An 18,773-nucleotide genomic window follows, 5' to 3' on the forward strand; every position below is an offset into this window, starting at 1 on the left:
TATAGCAAAGACATGTACAAAACCAAAACGAAAGAAAATATGCTTCTAATTTCTAAAAGAATTTCCCGGGAAACAAACAAAGTCGTTTTAATGACACGTTTATAGCAAACCCGAACAGGAAATGCTCGAAAGATTTCCCCAGGAAACAAACAAAGTTGCGTTAATGACTTTTGGACGTCAAAAAGGAAAATTACAAACAGCAGATGAAAGCGAAAGGCTGTGATTTGTACAAAGGTTTAAAATATTTTCACACTGTAATCTGCATCCAACACGCAGACAACAATGATTCTATCTTTTATTCATCAAAACGTGTTTTGCACACATAAACCTGAGATTTGGTAGGAAAGGAGAACAATATGAAACCCTAATCTTTCTGGGGGGAAAGTGAAAACACACATGTTCAAAGTGAGAACAATATGAAACCCTAATCTTTACCCATGGGATCAACATTTTTTTTCATTTGATCTCTTTACACTCTTCCCATGGGATAAAGGGTTTGGTAGGAAAGGACAATATTCAGTAATTTGTTCTTTTAGGCAACACCTACAAAAATAGGAAACTGCCGTTTGTTTGGTAGGAAAATAAAGGAAACACTGAGATATGGATTTTTGACGGAAAGGTCAGAAGTGAAATAAAAATAGGTCGACGTTTGCAATGTTTTTCTACGAAATTGCCTGCGAATGCATGCATACAAAAAGATTGTTAGAACAAAGGATTATTCAACCTCTTTTCAAATTCATCGCTGTCAAAGAAAAGCTCCCATTTTACATTATCACAAGTAGGTGTCCTTTCGTGATTTTCCCAGAAAAGTAGTATTCAGTCATTTTAAAACGTCCAGACATTCGTTCGTATATTCATTCTATATCTTGTGTCATAGTATTTCATATTATTTTTGGGTTAATTTTTATATTTGTGAATTAAATAGGGTAAAATACATTAGAGGTCATTGAACTATTTTCAAATGGTCATTTTAGTAATTGAAATTTTAAAATTTATAAAATAATTATTAACTTTATCAGATTATTGCAAATTAAAAAGTTATAATAATCATAAAAAATTGATAAATTTAATAACAATGAGATATAGTTCACTGCAGAAATACCTCAAAAACAGATCGTCGGCTTGAAAAGGAAAAGAATTTGGATCATTTATGGATTCCATGAGTTCGTTAGCCTTAGTCCAATTAGAGCATGGGCCTATGCCTTTTTATATTTGGCTTTATTCTGTTATTTGTTCAGTGATTCAATGAGATATTATTGTGTGTATTATCATTGGTCACAGTCATTGGCTTGTATCTAAATTTTAAACTCGAAATTTAATTTAATTGATTTATATAAATATCAACAAACGTTTAAAAATAATATCCAATAAATTTAGATTCGAAACTCTAAATATCATTAGAAAATGCCATATAGAATTCGAAACTAAATCAATTCCTATGCTTGGTGAAGCAAAGGTTTCAATCAATTTGGTTACAAAGCTTTAATCAGTGCCTACCAAAAATAAGAACAAGAACAAAATCCATACCCTCAAAATCGCCATTGGTGGACATCAACCTTATATTATTGCTCTCTCAATAAGGAGAATCACCCCCTTACAAAATTCACACATGAATTAACAAAAGTTGGCATTGTGTTCTACAGGAGCCAGTCTTTTTTCATTTCTCTGCAGGCGGAGGAGTGAGAGCGCCACCGCCAGTGGTTGGGCTGCAGGAAAAGGAACCATATTTAAGTCATTTGATTGTTTAGATGATAAACTAAATGAATGAAATTTTCTTGGAGAATAGGATTTAAAATGGTAAATCATAAAAACTTACAGCCCAACAAAGACTTTGAAAGCATCATAGATTCCCCATTGTGCTCCAGTAAGGGTTCCAATCATGACAATACGAAGAGGAAGTCCTCGGGTGAAAAGACCCCACAGTCCCATCTTCTTCACTGCCTGCAACGGATTAAAGAAAACCAAAGCAAAAGATCACGTTGATCATGTCAAAAATGAAATATATACACATGTATATTCATGGAATGAGACAATATAAGGTTTTTACATACATCACCGACTGTTGCTCCCTTAGCATTGTTGAGAAAAGAGACCAGATTATCAGCAGGGTGTGATACAATTGCACAGAAAACACCAGCAATGTATCCACCAGCAAAGCTAACCCCAAGTTGCAAAGGTTTACTGCACTTATCTTTCGGGGTGGGGATGGCATGCTTGTAGAGTAACTCAACGATTGTCTCAAAAGATGCAAATTTCATCATTGTATCTACACAAATATCATCTCATTTCATCACTGCAAAAGGTTCATAAAATGCATATAGGTAATAGGAAGAAGCAATAAATGCAGGACAATGTTTGGCTTACAAGGAATCTGTCGGCCCCAGAGAGGAACAATTCCTTTGAACAACCTACAGACATGTATAAGAACGCAATATCAGCAATTCATGCAAAACATGAATCCATTACTTAAAACCAGAAATTTATAAAACAGTTATGATTTACCCTCCAAAGCCTTCAGCCTGCAAGAATTTTGGTAATCCATCCGATAAGCCTCGGGCAAATCCAGGCTGAGTTTGCACACGAACTTTGACAGCCTCCATGGGGCAGAGAGCAACATCAGCAATGACTTCAGCCGATGCCGAACCGGCAAGATAAATCAGGGTCTTGTACTTTGAGGCATATTCAGGACCAGCGAGGTCGGAATAGTACTTCTTGAAGAATTCGTAGAAACCGAATTTGCAAGCACCCTGAGCACTGTAACCTAGCAGAGTGGGCACCCAACCCTTGGATAAACCTTTAACACCTTGCTCCCTCAGCAAAACTCCAAACCCAGATGAGATGCTCTTGTATTTTACTGGGTCAATCTGAGGTTTAAAATCCAATCACATTAGCATTCAAGTTTTCGTGTAAACAAATTATATAATGAAAACAATGAAGCTACTCATGATGATTGATGTAGGTGACGAAAGGTTGAAAGTAATTGAACGTTTGCACATTTCATTGGAAGCATCAAGGGGGGGGGGGGAATTCATTACACGTTGCATATGATAATTAATAATAAAAGATTAATTTTACAAATCACTAATAATTGAATTAATAAATTGAAAAACTTTTCTGTATGATCCTTTTGTCATAGTGTCCAATCCATTGATTTCAATTTCACTAGAGCAAATTTCACCAGGAGATGCTAAAATTCTAGAAGACAGTAAAAGCTTGATCAATGAATCGACTACTAAGTTTCAAATTCAAAGACTAAAGAGGGGAAAGCCAATCAAGGTTTTGAATTTTAATCTGCCATTTCTTTGGATCTTGAATCCCATCTTACAAAATGAATTACCGAAATAATCATGAAAAACAAAATGATCAGATGAAGGAAATAAAAATACCTGCATATTACACTTGACAAGATCGAGAGGCGTGACAGCGGTGTGAGTAAGGCCGCAGCTTAATATTCCACCCATTGTGCACGCTCCATAAAAGGCGGGAGAGTACATCTGGATCTTCTCCTTCGGAGCGGGTATCAAAATCCTACCCGAATTGACCCCTGCATCACAAGCCAAGTACTTGGTTGACGATGATGGCGAAACAGACGGTGATCGAGGCATCACATTATGGTGATTGGCGTTCATCGAAGACTTGTCGTAACCGGAGAGAGGTTTAGTTGAGGAGTAGAGGAAACTGGGAATGAGAGATTGGCTGAATTCATCGGAGATTGCCATTGCCGGTTGTTTTGATTTGTTTGGGATCTCAAAAATGAAGGAGAATGGAAGTGAGAGTTGGTTTTTGAGGGAGCTGAGGATACGAAGAAAATGGGAAATTTGTGGTGTTTTTTTGGAATGATAGGAAACCAAGAAAGAAATAATCAGTCGAAAATGCCTGCGTTTCTAAAGGACACTCCTTGCTTTGCTTCCCGCTTCACAACTCCTTCTTTAAATATTAATTGGATATTATTATAATATTGTTTTCATTTTTATATAATTTTTAAGATTTTGACCAAGTTATATGATATATCCCTTTAAGTTTTAAAATTTATTCTTTAAATATTGATCGAGATTCTATTTCAATAATGAGTTTTTAAATATTCTTTAAATAAAAAATTATTAAGAAAACTTTTTTAAAATACTATTTAAGTGCTCAAACTTTTTTAAAAAATTAATTAAACTTTATAAAGAAAGTTATTAAGTCATTTTATCACATCCTTATTCACATGTAAAATACCACATCAATATCTTAAATTGTTATATTAATATTGTGAACTGTCATATCAACATAATTAATTATTATATCAATATTATAATGATAACAATGATTTTCGTGTGTCAAAATACAATGCTGATACAATTTAAAAATTCAAATATAACATTGATACAATGAAAAACGATATATAATGTTCATGTTTTTTTTTTATCTAAACGAGGATAAAACTATCTCTTAACCTTAATTAAAATGTAGTTTAATATGCAAATTTAATTTATGAGAAAATTATAATCAAGGTTTTTATTTTAATATTGATGTAAAATTTTAGGTTAAAAAACTTATTTTATACATAAATCGGATAAATTAAATTTTAAAATAAAAATTTTATTTTTAATAAATTGTAAAATAATCTAGATATTTTTAAAATGGATAATTTAAATTATAAAATAAATTTTAAAATAACTTAGATATTTACACTTAAATCGGGTAAATTAAATTTCAAAACAAATTTTGTATTTTATATTTTAATTTTATAATTTCGATATATTTTCAATTTTATTAAAATAAAGGTTTTTATTTTAATATTGATCACGTTATTTAGTCTCAAAAATATATATTTAGGTTAAAAAAAACGCTTATTTTACGCGTACATCGGATAAATTTTAATGAAGATACGTGTCACGTGTTATAGGTAAAGGTTGTTACGTGAATCAGCGGCGAAGGACAAAATGATTACCCCCATTTTCACCGTTACCGTTACCCCGCAGCGAAAAACATTCTTCACCGCGAGAGAATTCTTCGCCATCGGCGCCGAAAAGTTGTTCCCCACGCGCGCCAACTCAGCTTTACACGTTGTCAACTGGGTCCCTGTTTTTCCCATTTCAAGTCCATCCCGCGAAAGTCGTAAAACGCCGTCGTCTTGCTCAATCATCTTCCTTCGCTTTTAATTTCAACTTTTTCCAAACCTCTTTTTTCTCTCTCAAACACCTGCGTCTCTCTCTGGAGAGGAGACCAACCGCCTCCCTTCCGATTATACCCCTAAATCTAGGTCAACTGAACTAAACGATATAAACAATTAACACTTTGAATTAAAAGTGAAGTGATGGATCGGAGGAGGACTGGGAGTCCGATGTACGGACGGCAGTGGAGCGGAGGATCGAACAGTTCGGGATCATCGTCTCCGGCGCATCCTCAGTCGCGGTCGCAGCTGGGTGCGAATAGTGGGTTCTCGACGATCAAACGAACACAAAACGTTGCCGCCAAAGCCGCCGCTCAACGACTTGCTCAAGTCATGGCTTCGCAGACCACGGATGAAGACGAGGAAGAAGACGATCTAGGGTTCCGTTTCGGCGGTCCTCCTGTAATTCCTAGCTTCTCCAATAACGGTTTAAATCACAGTACTTTGCCGGCGATCTCAATAGCTCGGCCTAATAGATCTCCCTCCCCGGCGGTAATAACTCTGAACTGAAGTGATTTAAAGAGGTTTTTCTTTGCCTTTTTTTGGACTTGAATTTTTTGATCTGATTTTGAGTTTTGTTTGCTTTGATTAGTTAGGTCGGAATTTTGTAGAGCATACTCCTTCGGTGCGGTCCACGTCAGCAGGGAGGCCGGCAGTGTCGATGCGGTCAACGACACCAAATTTGATGCCGCCAAGTAGAACTTCAGTTCGCACTCCAGTTAATATACCTCCGATTGATCCTCCTAACCGGAGCAGAGATAAAAGGTTCGCGTTCATGAATTTTTTTTATTGAGAATATACTATACATGTGTGCGTGTATGTATATATAAACCTATAGCTATAGGTGCTTAGTCAAACCTTAAAACTTCAAGGATGCACTTCATGAAAAATATCCTTGCATTTGATTAAGCCTATTTTAGTTCTGTTTACTTAAACTTTCTGATCTTGAAGTTGGTTTCACCTTACTTTTAGTTATTTGTACAAGTAGAATGGCGGCTTTTCTCATGGTGACATATTAAGTTGTATGGAGAGCAACAACAAGACAGATGAATCTTTTAATATATGGAAACTTGAAAATATGTTTAAGATTTCTAGTAACCAAGTTGGTAGTTAGCAAAAGATTAGTAGATATTGAGACTTTAAATTGGCTAACAGAGCCAACTGCTTACAATGTAGTACAGTTCATATTTCATGATATCGTTATTGTATTAATTCGAAGCAGCTTACGGCAATCTCACGTTGTTTTCTGGAACTATCAGTAGATCTTAGGATGTCATGCCATCATCTTTTTGTTTATGACTTATATACTTCAATCTTTTGGTAAAAATGTCTGAACCTCAACTCAAATTCAGTTGCTGTTATTTAGTTCCTCATTTCTCTCTTGGCGACTTCATTCTCCGTATGCATAATCATCCTCATCCTCATGCTCTTGTTTTTATTTTTGTTCTGTGGAGTTTTGTTAGGTTTAAATGCATGTTTTTGAAATTCTTTTAATTTGTGACACGAGAAAACTTTAAAAAAGTTAGCCTTTTGCAAAACAATATATTTTAAGCAGTGAAATTATGTTACTGCAAAGTTCTGCAGGTTTACAGCTGATGTAGGACAACTTAAAGCAAAAGACGCTGGACATCAGCATGAAGCTTCTGCACTTCGTGATGAAGTAAGTAAGTGGTATTTTTGTATTTATTTCTTGACATCTGAATCATACTGCTCTTAAATTTATTTATCTTATATAGATTCTATATCTATGCAATTTAAAATGCAATCTATCCTGTGACTGTAAGCCGATCTTTTTTTATATATTTCGTTTGAACTTTAAATTTTATTCTTGAAGCAGTTGATTTGAAGCTAATATATGCTATGTTGCAGCTTGATATGCTACAAGAAGAGAATGAAAACCTACTTGACAAGGTGCACTATAAGAGCCAAAAGACTTAAAATTTGATTATTAGGCTTCTGTTATCTTTTACATCACTGACATGTAGCATTTATGCCTATGTATGCTTTGCAGCTTCGTTCTGCTGAAGAAAAACGTGAGGAAGCAGAAGCAAGAGCTAGGGAGCTTGAGAAACAGGTCTGTTACTCTTTTGTCTTTGGCTTCTAGGTCTTGTCTCCTACTTGTAACAACGTAAATGGTTTATCCTATTAAAATATGTAGCAACATCTGAGTTGTTTCATATAAAATGTTTGTAATTTATGAAGCATTATTGTTGACATGGGGCACTTAAGTAATTTAAACATGAGGACGCAAGATTTCCTAAATGAATATGGCTAATACTTCAGAAGTCTTTCATTTAAGTATGGCATATCTTGCAGCTTCCTGTGCTGCTTATTTCTTGAAGGGCTTAGCATTATATATTAAGTTAAATTAGTCGTATAGTTCATATTACATTTATACAAGTTAGTATCTCCATCTTTCAAGGTGTCTAGGCAACCACTAGGTGGGACATTGACATAAATTCCTTCCATAGCCATAGGCATATACTTGAATAAGCATGTTCCGTTACCCATGTTAAGCATTTCTTTAACTTGTGAACACCATGTTACCTGATTGAGATACAATTAACTTCAGCGTTTGAGTTATTAATTGCAAGAATTGCCTAAATGATTACATATCCATTGTTCAGTAGTTTACTGCATTCAGTTTGCTGCTTATTAAATTTTATATTAACAGGTTGCTTCCTTAGGAGAAGGTGTATCACTGGAAGCCAAATTATTAAGTAGGTAAGTGTGTCTCTTGTGCACTTGCAAGTTATGTTATTTGTTATCACTGTATGATTCGGTTTGGTTTTTTCTGTAGGAAGGAAGCAGCTTTGCGTCAAAGAGAGGTAAACAGAATATAGTATAATAGAGTCTAAAAATAGGTTGGACCTAGTTTAGCTTATGTCTTTCGTGTCAGGTTCATGAATTGAATATTATGTTAGTTGACCTATATTTCCTATTTATGTGTTTTCATGGAACAACAATTTCAGTTTCATCTTTCTGTTTCTCATAGCTCTTTCTCTCTTTATCACCTCCATCCCAGCTCTTCCTCTCTTTATCACCTCCATCCCAGCTCTTCACTGGGAACTGCTAATTTTAGTATTTTGTTACTTTATTTAATCTGTGAAACATTCTCACTGTAAACAAAAAATTGTGAATTTTTCTTCCTTGCAGGCTGCTCTTAAGGCTGCAAAACAGACGAAGGATGGTAGGGAGGAGGAAATTGCAGCCCTTCGTTCAGAACTTGAGGTAAAGTGTTCATCTGATGCTAGTGCGTTGGAGTCAACCGATTCAGAAAGTAATTCTATGACTTTCTTTTGATCAGAATTTGAAAGATGGGGATGCTACAGCTGTGGAACAACTTCGTGAAGCAGAATCTGAAGCAAAAGCTCTTCGCTCAATGACACAGAGAATGATTTTGACTCAGGAAGAAATGGTTTGTCTACTTATCTGTAAATCACTTCAATTGCTACATATATTGTAATGTATGCTAAATCTACTTTTGTAGGAGGAAGTTGTCCTGAAAAGATGTTGGCTTGCTCGTTACTGGGGATTGGCTGTTCAGCATGGTAATAAAATATCACCTTCTTCTCAAGCAAGGAAATAATCTACATCTTAATTGTACCAAATAACTTGCAATAAGAGTAAGAATTTGATCTCATAAATGTGATGTAGTGCACCTTCAACATGAAAATTTGACCTTCCCTAAGATTGATAAGTTCAAGAATCTCGTTGTATGTATGACTTGGTCAGTGAATAGTCATTTTTTAGAGATTTGTATTGTTATTGATATTTTTTGTAGGCTTTGAGTGCCAACTTTGCTTGTGTTCTTTTTGTGCTAAGATTTTGATGCTTTGTTGGTGGAATTTTAATTTTCACTCCTATAGGGTTGATTTATCATATTTTTTGTGGCCATTTTATTTTTTTTACCTGAAAGGATTTGTCTTCCTTGCAATTGTTACTGGATTTTGCAGGTATATGTGCAGATATAGCAGTGTCAAAGCATGAATATTGGTCGGCATTTGCTCCTCTTCCATTTGAAGTTGTTGTTTCTGCTGGACAAAAGGCTAAAGAGGAGGCCTGGGATAGAGGCAAGCTCAATTTCTGACCATCTCCCATTTACTCCCTCCCTCTTCCTTTATTTTTTATTATTAAATTTGAGGAAATGATACAGGCAGTGGTGATCCAGACAGGAGTAAACTTGCTCGGGATCTGAATGATCTGACTGGAGAAGGAAATATTGAGAGCATGCTTTCAGTTGAAATGGGCCTAAGGGAATTAGCATCTTTAAAGGTTGATTCTTCTATCTAAGGGAAATAATGTAGACGGTTGTATTGCGCTAAGTTGTAGTTTTAGTCTTTGTAATTTCATCATATTGTCCATATACAATTTGGGTCAGGGCTGAAATTTCAAATACAATGACTAAAATTGACCAAATTAGAGTGTAGAGACTATGTCCGCAACTTACACATAGTACAGGGTTTAATTATATAATTTAACCCAAGAAAATAGTTGTACTAATACTTCTTCCTCTCCATTATGCATTGACGTGAGTTGCATTTTATTATTACCTATTTATTTCACGTGCACTTTTGTGAAATACCAATTTGTGAATTTTTTATTCAAATTCTTGTTTTCAGGTTGAAGATGCTGTTATACAAGCATTAGGCAGACAGAGACGGCTGAGTTTGCTTCAGCGATCTGTCTCAGGTTTGATTTATCTGCATTACGTCCAAGTCACCCCCCTTCCGAATCAACCAAGTCGTATAACTTGATTTCTCATTACTTTTAAGTATGCCAATATTCTCATTTTTGTAAGGCAACCCTAGCTTTTATTCACTTTAGCTTCAAATTTATTTGATGTTCAGTAACATGGAGTGAAACTAGTGACTGTTTTATCTACCTTTCCGTCCTGAAGAAATAGTCCCCTGTTCTTTTTGGTTGCATCTGTTGGAAATCGTATTCTGACATGAATGAAATATTATGCTCTAGTATTTATCCTTGTATTTGATTTTCAGATTTGAAATCACAAGGTGACCCAAAGTGGATAGATGCATTTGGTAAGAGATGCACTCTTTTTTCTGTCATCACGCACTATCATATATAATTGCATGCGGTCGTTGATTTTATGAAACCTCCAGCCTCAATTAGTTCAAAAATATTCGCTGCTTTTATCCTTTTGATTTTATTTAAATAGGGTTTATTTTTTGCCTTTCAACTGCAGAATTAAGTGAAGAGCAGGGAGATGATGTTCTTTTCAAAGAGGTTAGTTACTTTTTTTAATTCAAATATTTTACATACTGATCAGTGATCATAACTGAGCCTTCAAAGCATGATGTCTTTTCGCATTCTCTGATTATTTTTTTAGCTATTTTGGTGACTTTGCCTTCTATTATACTGCTACATCATTGTTAATCTATCTACACCATATATTAAGTTCCGGACTAAGTTGTCACAAGTCAACTGGGTACTCGGTTAGGAAAAGACCAAAAAACTCCTTTTCCAAATGAGAACAAATATTATTTCTTTTTGTACTTTTACATGATCTTTAAATAAAACAAATAAAAACCACAAATCTGAGAATCGAACCTGTGTATGATAAAGATTAACATACAACTTCCCACACCCACCTATAACAATTAGTTAAGTAAACTTTCCCACAATGTGGTTATTACAAAATCTAGTATATATATGGATTATTCCTATCAAAAAAAAAAGTATATATATGGATTATTTTTCTATGCCACTAGTAGTGGAATAAAAAAGAGCTCTGTAATCAGGATTATAATCCTACCATGTATCATTTAATTATAACAAATGGCAGCATTAAAATTCCGCTCGTTGACTTTTTTTTCTACTCCCAGTACTTAGAATAATTACCCATAAAAACTGTCCATCAATCACTGCAATTGGTCTTGTCAACTTTTGGTAAAAAAGATTGCCATTTATTTGAGGATAACAGCTCGTTTTCAAACCCCACATTGAGTTTTAGTGTTTTGGGATCGTAGTAGGTTTGCACTACAGCTTCTCTTGAATGTAGAACACTTGGTTTATGTAAAAAATTCTTTGTTCATATAACACTTGTAATTCTTGTAGGCTTGGTTAACATATTTCTGGAGAAGAGCCAAAGTACATGGTATAGAAGAGGATATTGCCGAAGACCGGCTTCAATTTTGGGTCAGCCGTAGTGGGCAGACCCCTACCTCACACGATGCTGTGGATGGTAAGCCCACCTATTTTGGTTATGCTTTGTGGAACATTAACGTGTTAAAAACTATTATGTAAATGGGATAAAAGTCGACACGTGTTGTTTCAGTTGGTTGAGTACTCTTTAGCACTTAAACAGTGATATACGAAATGCTTTGGGATAAGAGTGCTGTTATTTTAAAAGAATCGAATGTGCCATTTCTAGTAAAAGTATCTGATTGTTTTGCACTAATCTGTGGCAGTTGATAGAGGTTTACTTGAGCTGCGGAAGTTGGGGATAGAACAGCTACTTTGGGAAGCATCTCGTAAAGAAATCGACCACCCATCTTCCGCTGCTTTGTCGAATCACAATGATTCAGAGAGCTCTTAGTGAGGTGTATTCCCTTCTCATTTCCAACAACCTTGTTAAGTTTGCACCAAATTTTTTAAGTTTGTATATTTATTGTTCAATTTCATATTATTTTGCATATTAATTTTGATCATAGCTTTGTCATAAACTTCACATGTTTGATATGTCGGGTTTGGTGTAATTTGTCGACACGAGACATGATGTAATAGATGCGTTGATGCTTGTTTGAGTTTTAAATGAAGAAGGTTAAAAGGTAAGATTTTTTTAGCATTAATTTTAAAATCAAAGATACTCCCCCTAGTTCACTTCCATTGTTGTTGGCTGCTACTTTAAATATTTATATTATTAATGTTCAACAGTTGTGAAAATTTCAAAGTCTCATAAATAATGATTAGTTTTGAACTTTACATTTTTATATAGTGTCCAATGGTTTTGTCCTTTCTAAGTAATAAAATAAGTTAAAAAAAAGTAGTAGAAGGTAATGAGATCACATTTGAAGAATGAGAAAGTGAACAGCCTTTCAAAATGCTTTAGTTGGGAATGATGAAACAGAAATTCTCAAAAAAAAGAAGAAAAAACCAGTCACATTTTTTTAGTATTCTAATTGTTAGAAATTTTGTTTGATTTGATTTAAAAAGTTTCTGATATAATTAGTTGATGAAATATCTTAAGAGAAAAAAATAAAATATGTGGTAATGGTGAAGGTTTTTAGATCAGATCATCATTTTATTTCGTGTTTATAAATGTATATTTATCGAGAGTTTTCTCTGATAATGCTTAAATTATAACTCTTATATAATATTTAATATAACAAAAAAAATCTTACTGATTTTTTTTTCTCATATTGTTTCTTTCCTTTCGACTGTATTTTCTTATTATAACATTAACAAATAAAGGGTCCTTCTAAAAGGTTAAAACATAATTTTAAGATTAATATTTTTTTTAAAATTAAATGTAAGACATCAAATTTAAACCTTTATGAATAAAAAATATTAAAAGACTTCACATGTTAAAATGAGATTTTGATTGGATTTCAAATTTAATTACAATGTTTATACTTATAAAACTTTGAAAAATGTGAGACCAATGAAAAATAATTATTTTAATATTTTTATTTCATATTTTGGATGAATAAACAACAATTTATAATAAAATAGATATAAACAATGCATGAATATTTGAAAAAGAGAAATCATTCTCTTCAGAACAAAAGCTGGGCTCAAGTTCTTTTTACAATGAACACCAAACATGAAACAAGAGATGGAAGTTGTCCTCTTGCTGTTTGTTTTTTTGGTTTGTTCAGACCCATTTCTCTCAATTTTCTTTTTTCTCTTTTATGTTTTCAGGAAACTAACCCCACTTCAAGCTGCAGAACCCTTTCTTTTCCCCTCTAAAGGTGGTCTAAATTTTATTTGAATCATTACGATATCTTCACATAATAATACACATCATTACTATCAATTACGATAAATATTCGTATCAAAGAATCAGAGACAGGCATATTGTAGGTAAGAGGTATAACAATCTTTCTCAATCTTGATGATTTAATTATATTTTGATTTATGTTAACAAGTTGTCTTATTTACTACCATCCTTATTTATTTAAGTGAAGAGTTTTTATCGGTAAGAAGATAATTGTTAACATGTGCTTGGAAGGAAAGAACCAACAACAACTGACGAGATAAATTTATTTTCATCAATAATTTATTTATAATTTTAAAATCATTGAAATTAAATATGGTCTCTCTTAAAATATTTATTTCATTATTTTTTAAAATCCTATCAAATATAAAATTAATAAAATTAAGTCTTGATTCTTAATGTCACACCTCCAATCTCAATTTTAAATTTATTAAATAAATTATTTAATTTTTAATGACTAAAGTGCAAGTTTTTGAAACTTTTTGGGCTAATTTCAAAAATCTAGAAAGTTCAGTGACTTAATCTTAAATTATCTCATTTTTTTTGGTTAGTTAAAAAAAATAGGGATTTGGTAGCTAAAGGGGCTTGAACCCGTAACTCATGGGTGCCCATGTCTCAGCCAGCTAGACTTTTGTTCATGTTTTTAATTAATAAAAATAAGTTTTATTATTATTTGGTTGGATTATAATCCATTTTTCCAAACCCTTTTCCCCTGCGTGAACTTGAACCCTTTGCCCAAAATCTCCGAATTCCTCCTCTAATCCCTAGCTCGTCACCCTTCCTCCGTCGATCCATCTTGCTCCGGCATGCATTGTAGGTCACCGCCACCTTCGATCGGCGTTGTAGGTTACTGATTTTACTAAATTAATAACTGTTTGAACTCCGATTTCATGCTATGATCGATTACTGTCTGAAGAATGTTTTTCTTCAGGGTACTCTGGGATCAGGTATGAAGTCTCTACAGATTCAGCTTCGGTCAAACTGGTAATTCCTTATATAGGTTTCGACCGATCGACATGGTAATTCATTATGGACCTAAAGCGACCCTTGGGTGGGCTCTTGGGTCCATTGGGCCCTATGGTAAGGCCTTATAGACCTAAGATACTCCTTTATGGTAACACCTCTGCTATGTGCAATGGGTAAGTCCTTATGGGCCTGAAGGCACATCTCTCAGGTGGGCACTTATGTTCGCCTAGGGTAAAATCTTATGGACCCAAGGTGCTCCCTTAGGTTGACTCATACGTCCTTTGGGCCTAGGGTGAGTCCTTATGGATGCAGTTATGAGAAATTGCATATGGTGTTCGGTTGGAGGGCGATTCTGTATTTTAAGTTAAAAACACTACTGACGTTTTCATAATTCGGAACTGAACTGGTTTTGGAAACTCTGTCGACGTTTATGTTTTTAATGACGAACCGATTTGAAATCTTAATTATATGTTTTATTTCTGTAATATTGGAACACACTGAGCTCCCTAGCTCACTCCCCCAAACTTTTATCTTTCAGATACTTTTGATAAGCGTCCCGAACCTGTCACTTGGAGGATCGACACATTCACACTGTTCCATTTTGTTGTAATGTATTTATCTTCTGAGCTTCTTTATTTTGGGTGACACGTGCCTATATTTTGAAAGTATTTGCTTTACGACTCATACTGTTTTTGTTACTGATGTTAGATTTGCTTCGATATTGATTTTGAAATATTTTATTTTACCCAGTTTTTACGACTTTAATTGACTGAATTTAAACTTTAATGTTATTAATCATATTTTTAAAGATGTTTAACTATAATATGGATTTCAAGTTATCGAGGAATGTTTTGGCAAAAAAATTTACTGAAATTCACTAGATCTGGTCATAACGTATAGGTCAGGTTTAAGGGGTTGCACTTAATTTTTTAAATTTATTTTTTTAAAATCTTTTAATTTTAAAACTAATAATTAAACCTTAATTTCTATAATTTAATTATCTTTTGCGATATTAGTTATTTTAAGTTTTGAATAGCTTAATCTCTTCCTAATTCAATCCTAACTCCACGCATGCATGTAACCCAAACAAAAAATCAACAATGTACATATATAAATACCTAGATACAAGTACAAAGCATATTGGATCATTTCAGATGCTTTTACTGTTGAGAGAAAAAGAGGGTCCTCCTTGGAAGTCATGATAAGCTGTTCTGAAGCTATAATGGGAAACATGTGGTGTGTATGGAGCACTGCTTGAGAAAAAGGTTTTAAAAAAATGAAAGAAAAAAGAAAGAGAGAAAAGAAAAGTAGTGTGTGTCCTCAATGCTCATTATTAAAAGAAACTCAAATCCATCATTCAGCATGTAAACATATAAAGAAATTGTGTTAAATTGTTCAAAAAAAGAAGGATTAAAATTTGCTTGCTGACTTGCTGTTTCCCACTAAACAAGATCCATGTCAGCTATAATGGTGGAATAACATGGTTAATACTGATGGAATTTCACAATCTGCAGAAAACCAGAAAGAACAAAATCTGGGTTTGTACTTTCGGATCAAGAAAAGTTGACCAATCCATCAATTCACTGAGAAAAAAAAACTACGGAATATTCACTGTTGGTATTGAACATGTGGAGAATATTAAGAACTGGGATTTGTTTTAACTAAACTTGATGATTAATGCCTATTTGCATATTGGACAGTTATCCTTCTAAAGCCACTTTCCAAAGAACATGCTCTCTGTTTTGTTTTCCCCCTAGTCAAAAGGGATATATACACAGAGTGTAATTTTAAGTATCTTTTTTGCTGGTTCAATTCTAGATAATAAAAAAAAATTACAGTAAAAAACAAAAGTAACATACTGAGAACTAAAGGCAGGCTCTCTGGTTGAGGTCCCAGATTCCATGCTCTTTTCTCTTTCTAACCTGTGTTATCATGTTGCTGACTCGGCCCTCCATCACCAGCACCAGCACTGCTGTTTCCAGCCATTGAGTCTCTCATACATCTCTTTCAACACCATTTACATGCCTTTCGAGCCCAAAAAAAAAAAAGAGTTTAAATTGTAATGATAATAAAAAAAGAAGTCTTAACTTATTTAGTACCCCTACCTCCTTCACCGACCAGCATTCTGAAAAACACTTTCTTGGGTTCATTTCTTCACTCTTGATTTGTTAGAAAAATGTGTTCTTTATCATGGAAAACCATGGCTATTGCTTTAGTGATATTGCTGGAGCTGTGTTTTGTCTTGGAGATTGAATCTTCTTTAGCTGATAAAATCGTTAGGCTTCCGGGACAACCCTCTAATCTGAGCTTCCAACAGTTCTCTGGGTATGTTACTGTGGATTTCAAGAAGCATAAAGCCCTGTTTTACTACTTTGTTGAAGCCGAAACAGATCCTGCTTCAAAGCCTTTAGTCCTTTGGTTGAATGGAGGTTTGCTTCTTCTTCTTCTTCTTTTCACTTCAAAGCATAAACCGAGTGGTGCAAAATTCTGGGTTTTTTATGCTTCTTGTCACTTTGTTTTTCCTACAGGGCCTGGTTGTTCTTCACTTGGAGTTGGGGCATTCTCTGAAAATGGACCTTTTAGACCAAACGGAGAGGTTCTAGTAAGAAATTATCACAGCTGGAACAGAGGTTTTTCACTCGTTAATCTCCCATTTTTTTATTGTTTGATTCCTAATGGTGATTAATCAACTGAAAATTTTTCATCATTGCAGAAGCTAATATGTTGTATTTAGAGACACCAATTGGAGTAGGGTTCTCTTATGCCACCAACAGCTCTTCTTATGTAGCAGTGGATGATGAGATGACTGGTATTTCACATTTCTTTGATTTTTCTTTCTGGATTTTCCAAGCATTAAAGATAGTTTCTTTCTCCTAAAGTTGATCTTTTGATCTTTAATTTTTTCAAGCCAGGGACAATCTTGTGTTCTTGCAGAACTGGTACAAGAAATTTCCAAATTACAGGCACAGGGCTTTATATATAACAGGGGAAAGCTATGCAGGTACTGTAAATTTGATGCAAATGAAGATTGAATCTAATATGAACTGCTAACTTACTGATCATATCAGGTCATTATATTCCTCAACTTGCAAAACTTATGGTTGAATTCAACAAGAAGCAGAATCTGTTCAATTTAAAAGGAATTGCTGTGAGTATATTACTATGTTCAATTCAAATTTGCATTGATAAATAAATAGTACTTGTAATGATCGGGATTTGGTATCTTCGATGTAAGCGAATGCGGGTTGATGACTGGATCTCGATCTCTCTGCAGTACTCGAATTCAAGTCATGTATATATTTTGTCTCTAAGGGAACGATTTTGTAATCGGCAGCTTGGTAATCCGGTTCTGGAATTCGCAACTGATTTCAATTCAAGGGCAGAATATTTCTGGTCCCATGGACTGATATCGGACTCGACCTACAAAATGTTCACCTCAGTCTGCAACTATTCCCGATATGTCAGCGAGTACTATAGGGACTCGGTTTCACCGTCTTGTTCGGAGGTGATGAGCCAAGTAAGCCGAGAAACCAGTAAATTCGTGGACAAATACGATGTCACACTTGATGTCTGCATAACATCAGTGCTCTCACAATCAATGGCTATAAATCCTCAGGTAAAACTCTTCCCTGCGAAACCAATTGCATTATATTGCATATGACTTCTTTTGCTTTACCTTACAGCAAGTATCCGAAAGGGTAGACATATGCGTCGAAGACAAAATCGTGAATTATCTAAACCGGAAAGATGTCCGGAAAGCTCTTCATGCTCGGCTCGTCAGGGTTCGAAGATGGACCGTCTGCAGCAAGTACTAATTCTTGATCGAGCTGAACATACATTGCAATATAAGAAAGTTTATATGCACGAATACGAATTGGACATAACCAACTGAACCGGATTTTCTTTGCTGTTGACAGCATACTGGATTATCAGCTGCTGAACCTGGAAATCCCTACATTATCCACCGTCGGTTCGCTAATCAAAGCCGGAATACCGGTCTTAGTTTACAGGTAACGAAAACGAAATCACAATGCTATGTATAGCCATAACAACATCATCATTCATTTAGGCTTTTCAGCTTACACGAATTTGATTAACCTTACAGTGGAGATCAAGATTCTGTTATCCCATTGACCGGAAGCCGCTCCCTGGTAAGTCGACTGGCTAAGGAGTTAGGACTCGAAACAACCGTGCCTTACAGAGTTTGGTTCGAAGGGAAGCAGGTACTTTCATCCATATCGCTTCGACTCTTTTTTTTTTTCTTTTCTAAGTCAAAGTATTCATATTCGAAACTCATGTTTGGATGATGTTCAGGTTGGTGGGTGGACTCAAGTTTATGGCAACATCCTGTCATTTGCAACAATCAGAGGAGCTTCACATGAAGCTCCATTCTCACAGCCTGAGAGATCACTTATGTTGTTTAAGTCATTCCTTGAAGGGAAGCCTCTCCCAGAAGTTTTCTGAATAAAAGAAAGTTCAGATCGAGGGAATCTGTTCTATCCAAATTTCCATAAAATTACTCCACAAATGTTTGGTTCGACTACAAATTTTGAAATTAAAAAAAAAATACACGGATTAAAATTATGAAATTAGAATATAAAAATTAAATTCGTAAATTAATATAAGGGTAAAGTATAGTAATGGTCACTGAACATTTTTGAAGCTTGCATTTAGGTCCCCCAACTTTTAAAA

At 34.5% G+C, this 18,773-nt stretch overlaps 3 protein-coding genes across 3 annotated transcripts; 2 read left to right on the forward strand and 1 right to left on the reverse strand.

The window, feature by feature from the left end:
- Window positions 1–1,496: 1,496 nt before the first annotated feature.
- LOC120140755 (mitochondrial phosphate carrier protein 3, mitochondrial-like) lies at window positions 1,497–3,904 on the reverse strand. The gene is made up of 6 exons (XM_039155735.1): window positions 3,387–3,904; window positions 2,503–2,864; window positions 2,365–2,408; window positions 2,052–2,266; window positions 1,817–1,941; window positions 1,497–1,706 (listed from the first exon to the last, which is right to left on the reverse strand). The coding sequence occupies exons 1-6, from the start codon at window positions 3,717–3,719 to the stop codon at window positions 1,658–1,660; spliced, it is 1,128 nt and encodes a 375-aa protein (XP_039011666.1). The 5' UTR covers window positions 3,720–3,904; the 3' UTR covers window positions 1,497–1,657.
- A 1,255-nt stretch (window positions 3,905–5,159) lies between these two features.
- On the forward strand, window positions 5,160–11,850 carry LOC120140856 (coiled-coil domain-containing protein SCD2-like). Its single transcript, XM_039155853.1, has 17 exons — window positions 5,160–5,647; window positions 5,748–5,920; window positions 6,740–6,815; window positions 7,025–7,066; window positions 7,167–7,229; window positions 7,830–7,879; window positions 7,956–7,983; window positions 8,312–8,386; window positions 8,463–8,573; window positions 8,646–8,706; window positions 9,112–9,228; window positions 9,312–9,430; window positions 9,778–9,847; window positions 10,156–10,197; window positions 10,362–10,402; window positions 11,234–11,360; window positions 11,587–11,850. The coding sequence occupies exons 1-17, from the start codon at window positions 5,300–5,302 to the stop codon at window positions 11,712–11,714; spliced, it is 1,671 nt and encodes a 556-aa protein (XP_039011784.1). The 5' UTR covers window positions 5,160–5,299; the 3' UTR covers window positions 11,715–11,850.
- Window positions 11,851–16,217: 4,367 nt separating this feature from the next.
- Window positions 16,218–18,547, forward strand: LOC120140853 (serine carboxypeptidase-like 45). Its single transcript, XM_039155850.1, has 10 exons — window positions 16,218–16,510; window positions 16,610–16,711; window positions 16,795–16,890; window positions 16,990–17,082; window positions 17,150–17,229; window positions 17,416–17,697; window positions 17,765–17,889; window positions 17,999–18,091; window positions 18,187–18,304; window positions 18,396–18,547. The coding sequence occupies exons 1-10, from the start codon at window positions 16,258–16,260 to the stop codon at window positions 18,543–18,545; spliced, it is 1,392 nt and encodes a 463-aa protein (XP_039011781.1). The 5' UTR covers window positions 16,218–16,257; the 3' UTR covers window positions 18,546–18,547.
- Window positions 18,548–18,773: the final 226 nt, after the last annotated feature.

The sequence above is a fragment of the Hibiscus syriacus genome, unplaced genomic scaffold, assembly GCF_006381635.1.
Source record: "Hibiscus syriacus cultivar Baekdansim isolate YM2019G1 unplaced genomic scaffold, ASM638163v2 tig00110788_pilon, whole genome shotgun sequence".
NCBI lineage: Eukaryota > Viridiplantae > Streptophyta > Magnoliopsida > Malvales > Malvaceae > Hibiscus > Hibiscus syriacus.

What these genes read in the sequence shown, in the direction of transcription:
- LOC120140755 (XM_039155735.1), bottom strand. Translation starts at nt 3,719, where the DNA reads ATGGCAATCTCCGATGAATTCAGCCAATCTCTCATTCCCAGTTTCCTC. An exon ending in CAGGCTGAAGGCTTTGGAGG is followed by an intron (nt 2,409 to 2,502) that starts GTAAATCATAAC and finishes ACATGTCTGTAG; the next exon opens with GTTGTTCAAAGGAATTGTTC. An exon ending in AGGGAGCAACAGTCGGTGAT is followed by an intron (nt 1,942 to 2,051) that starts GTATGTAAAAAC and finishes AATCCGTTGCAG; the next exon opens with GCAGTGAAGAAGATGGGACT.
- LOC120140856 (XM_039155853.1), top strand. Translation starts at nt 5,300, where the DNA reads ATGGATCGGAGGAGGACTGGGAGTCCGATGTACGGACGGCAGTGGAGC. An exon ending in CAGCTTTGCGTCAAAGAGAG is followed by an intron (nt 7,984 to 8,311) that starts GTAAACAGAATA and finishes TCTTCCTTGCAG; the next exon opens with GCTGCTCTTAAGGCTGCAAA. An exon ending in AAAGTGGATAGATGCATTTG is followed by an intron (nt 10,198 to 10,361) that starts GTAAGAGATGCA and finishes TTTCAACTGCAG; the next exon opens with AATTAAGTGAAGAGCAGGGA.
- LOC120140853 (XM_039155850.1), top strand. Translation starts at nt 16,258, where the DNA reads ATGTGTTCTTTATCATGGAAAACCATGGCTATTGCTTTAGTGATATTG. An exon ending in TTATCACAGCTGGAACAGAG is followed by an intron (nt 16,712 to 16,794) that starts GTTTTTCACTCG and finishes TCATCATTGCAG; the next exon opens with AAGCTAATATGTTGTATTTA. An exon ending in TCAATTTAAAAGGAATTGCT is followed by an intron (nt 17,230 to 17,415) that starts GTGAGTATATTA and finishes TGTAATCGGCAG; the next exon opens with CTTGGTAATCCGGTTCTGGA.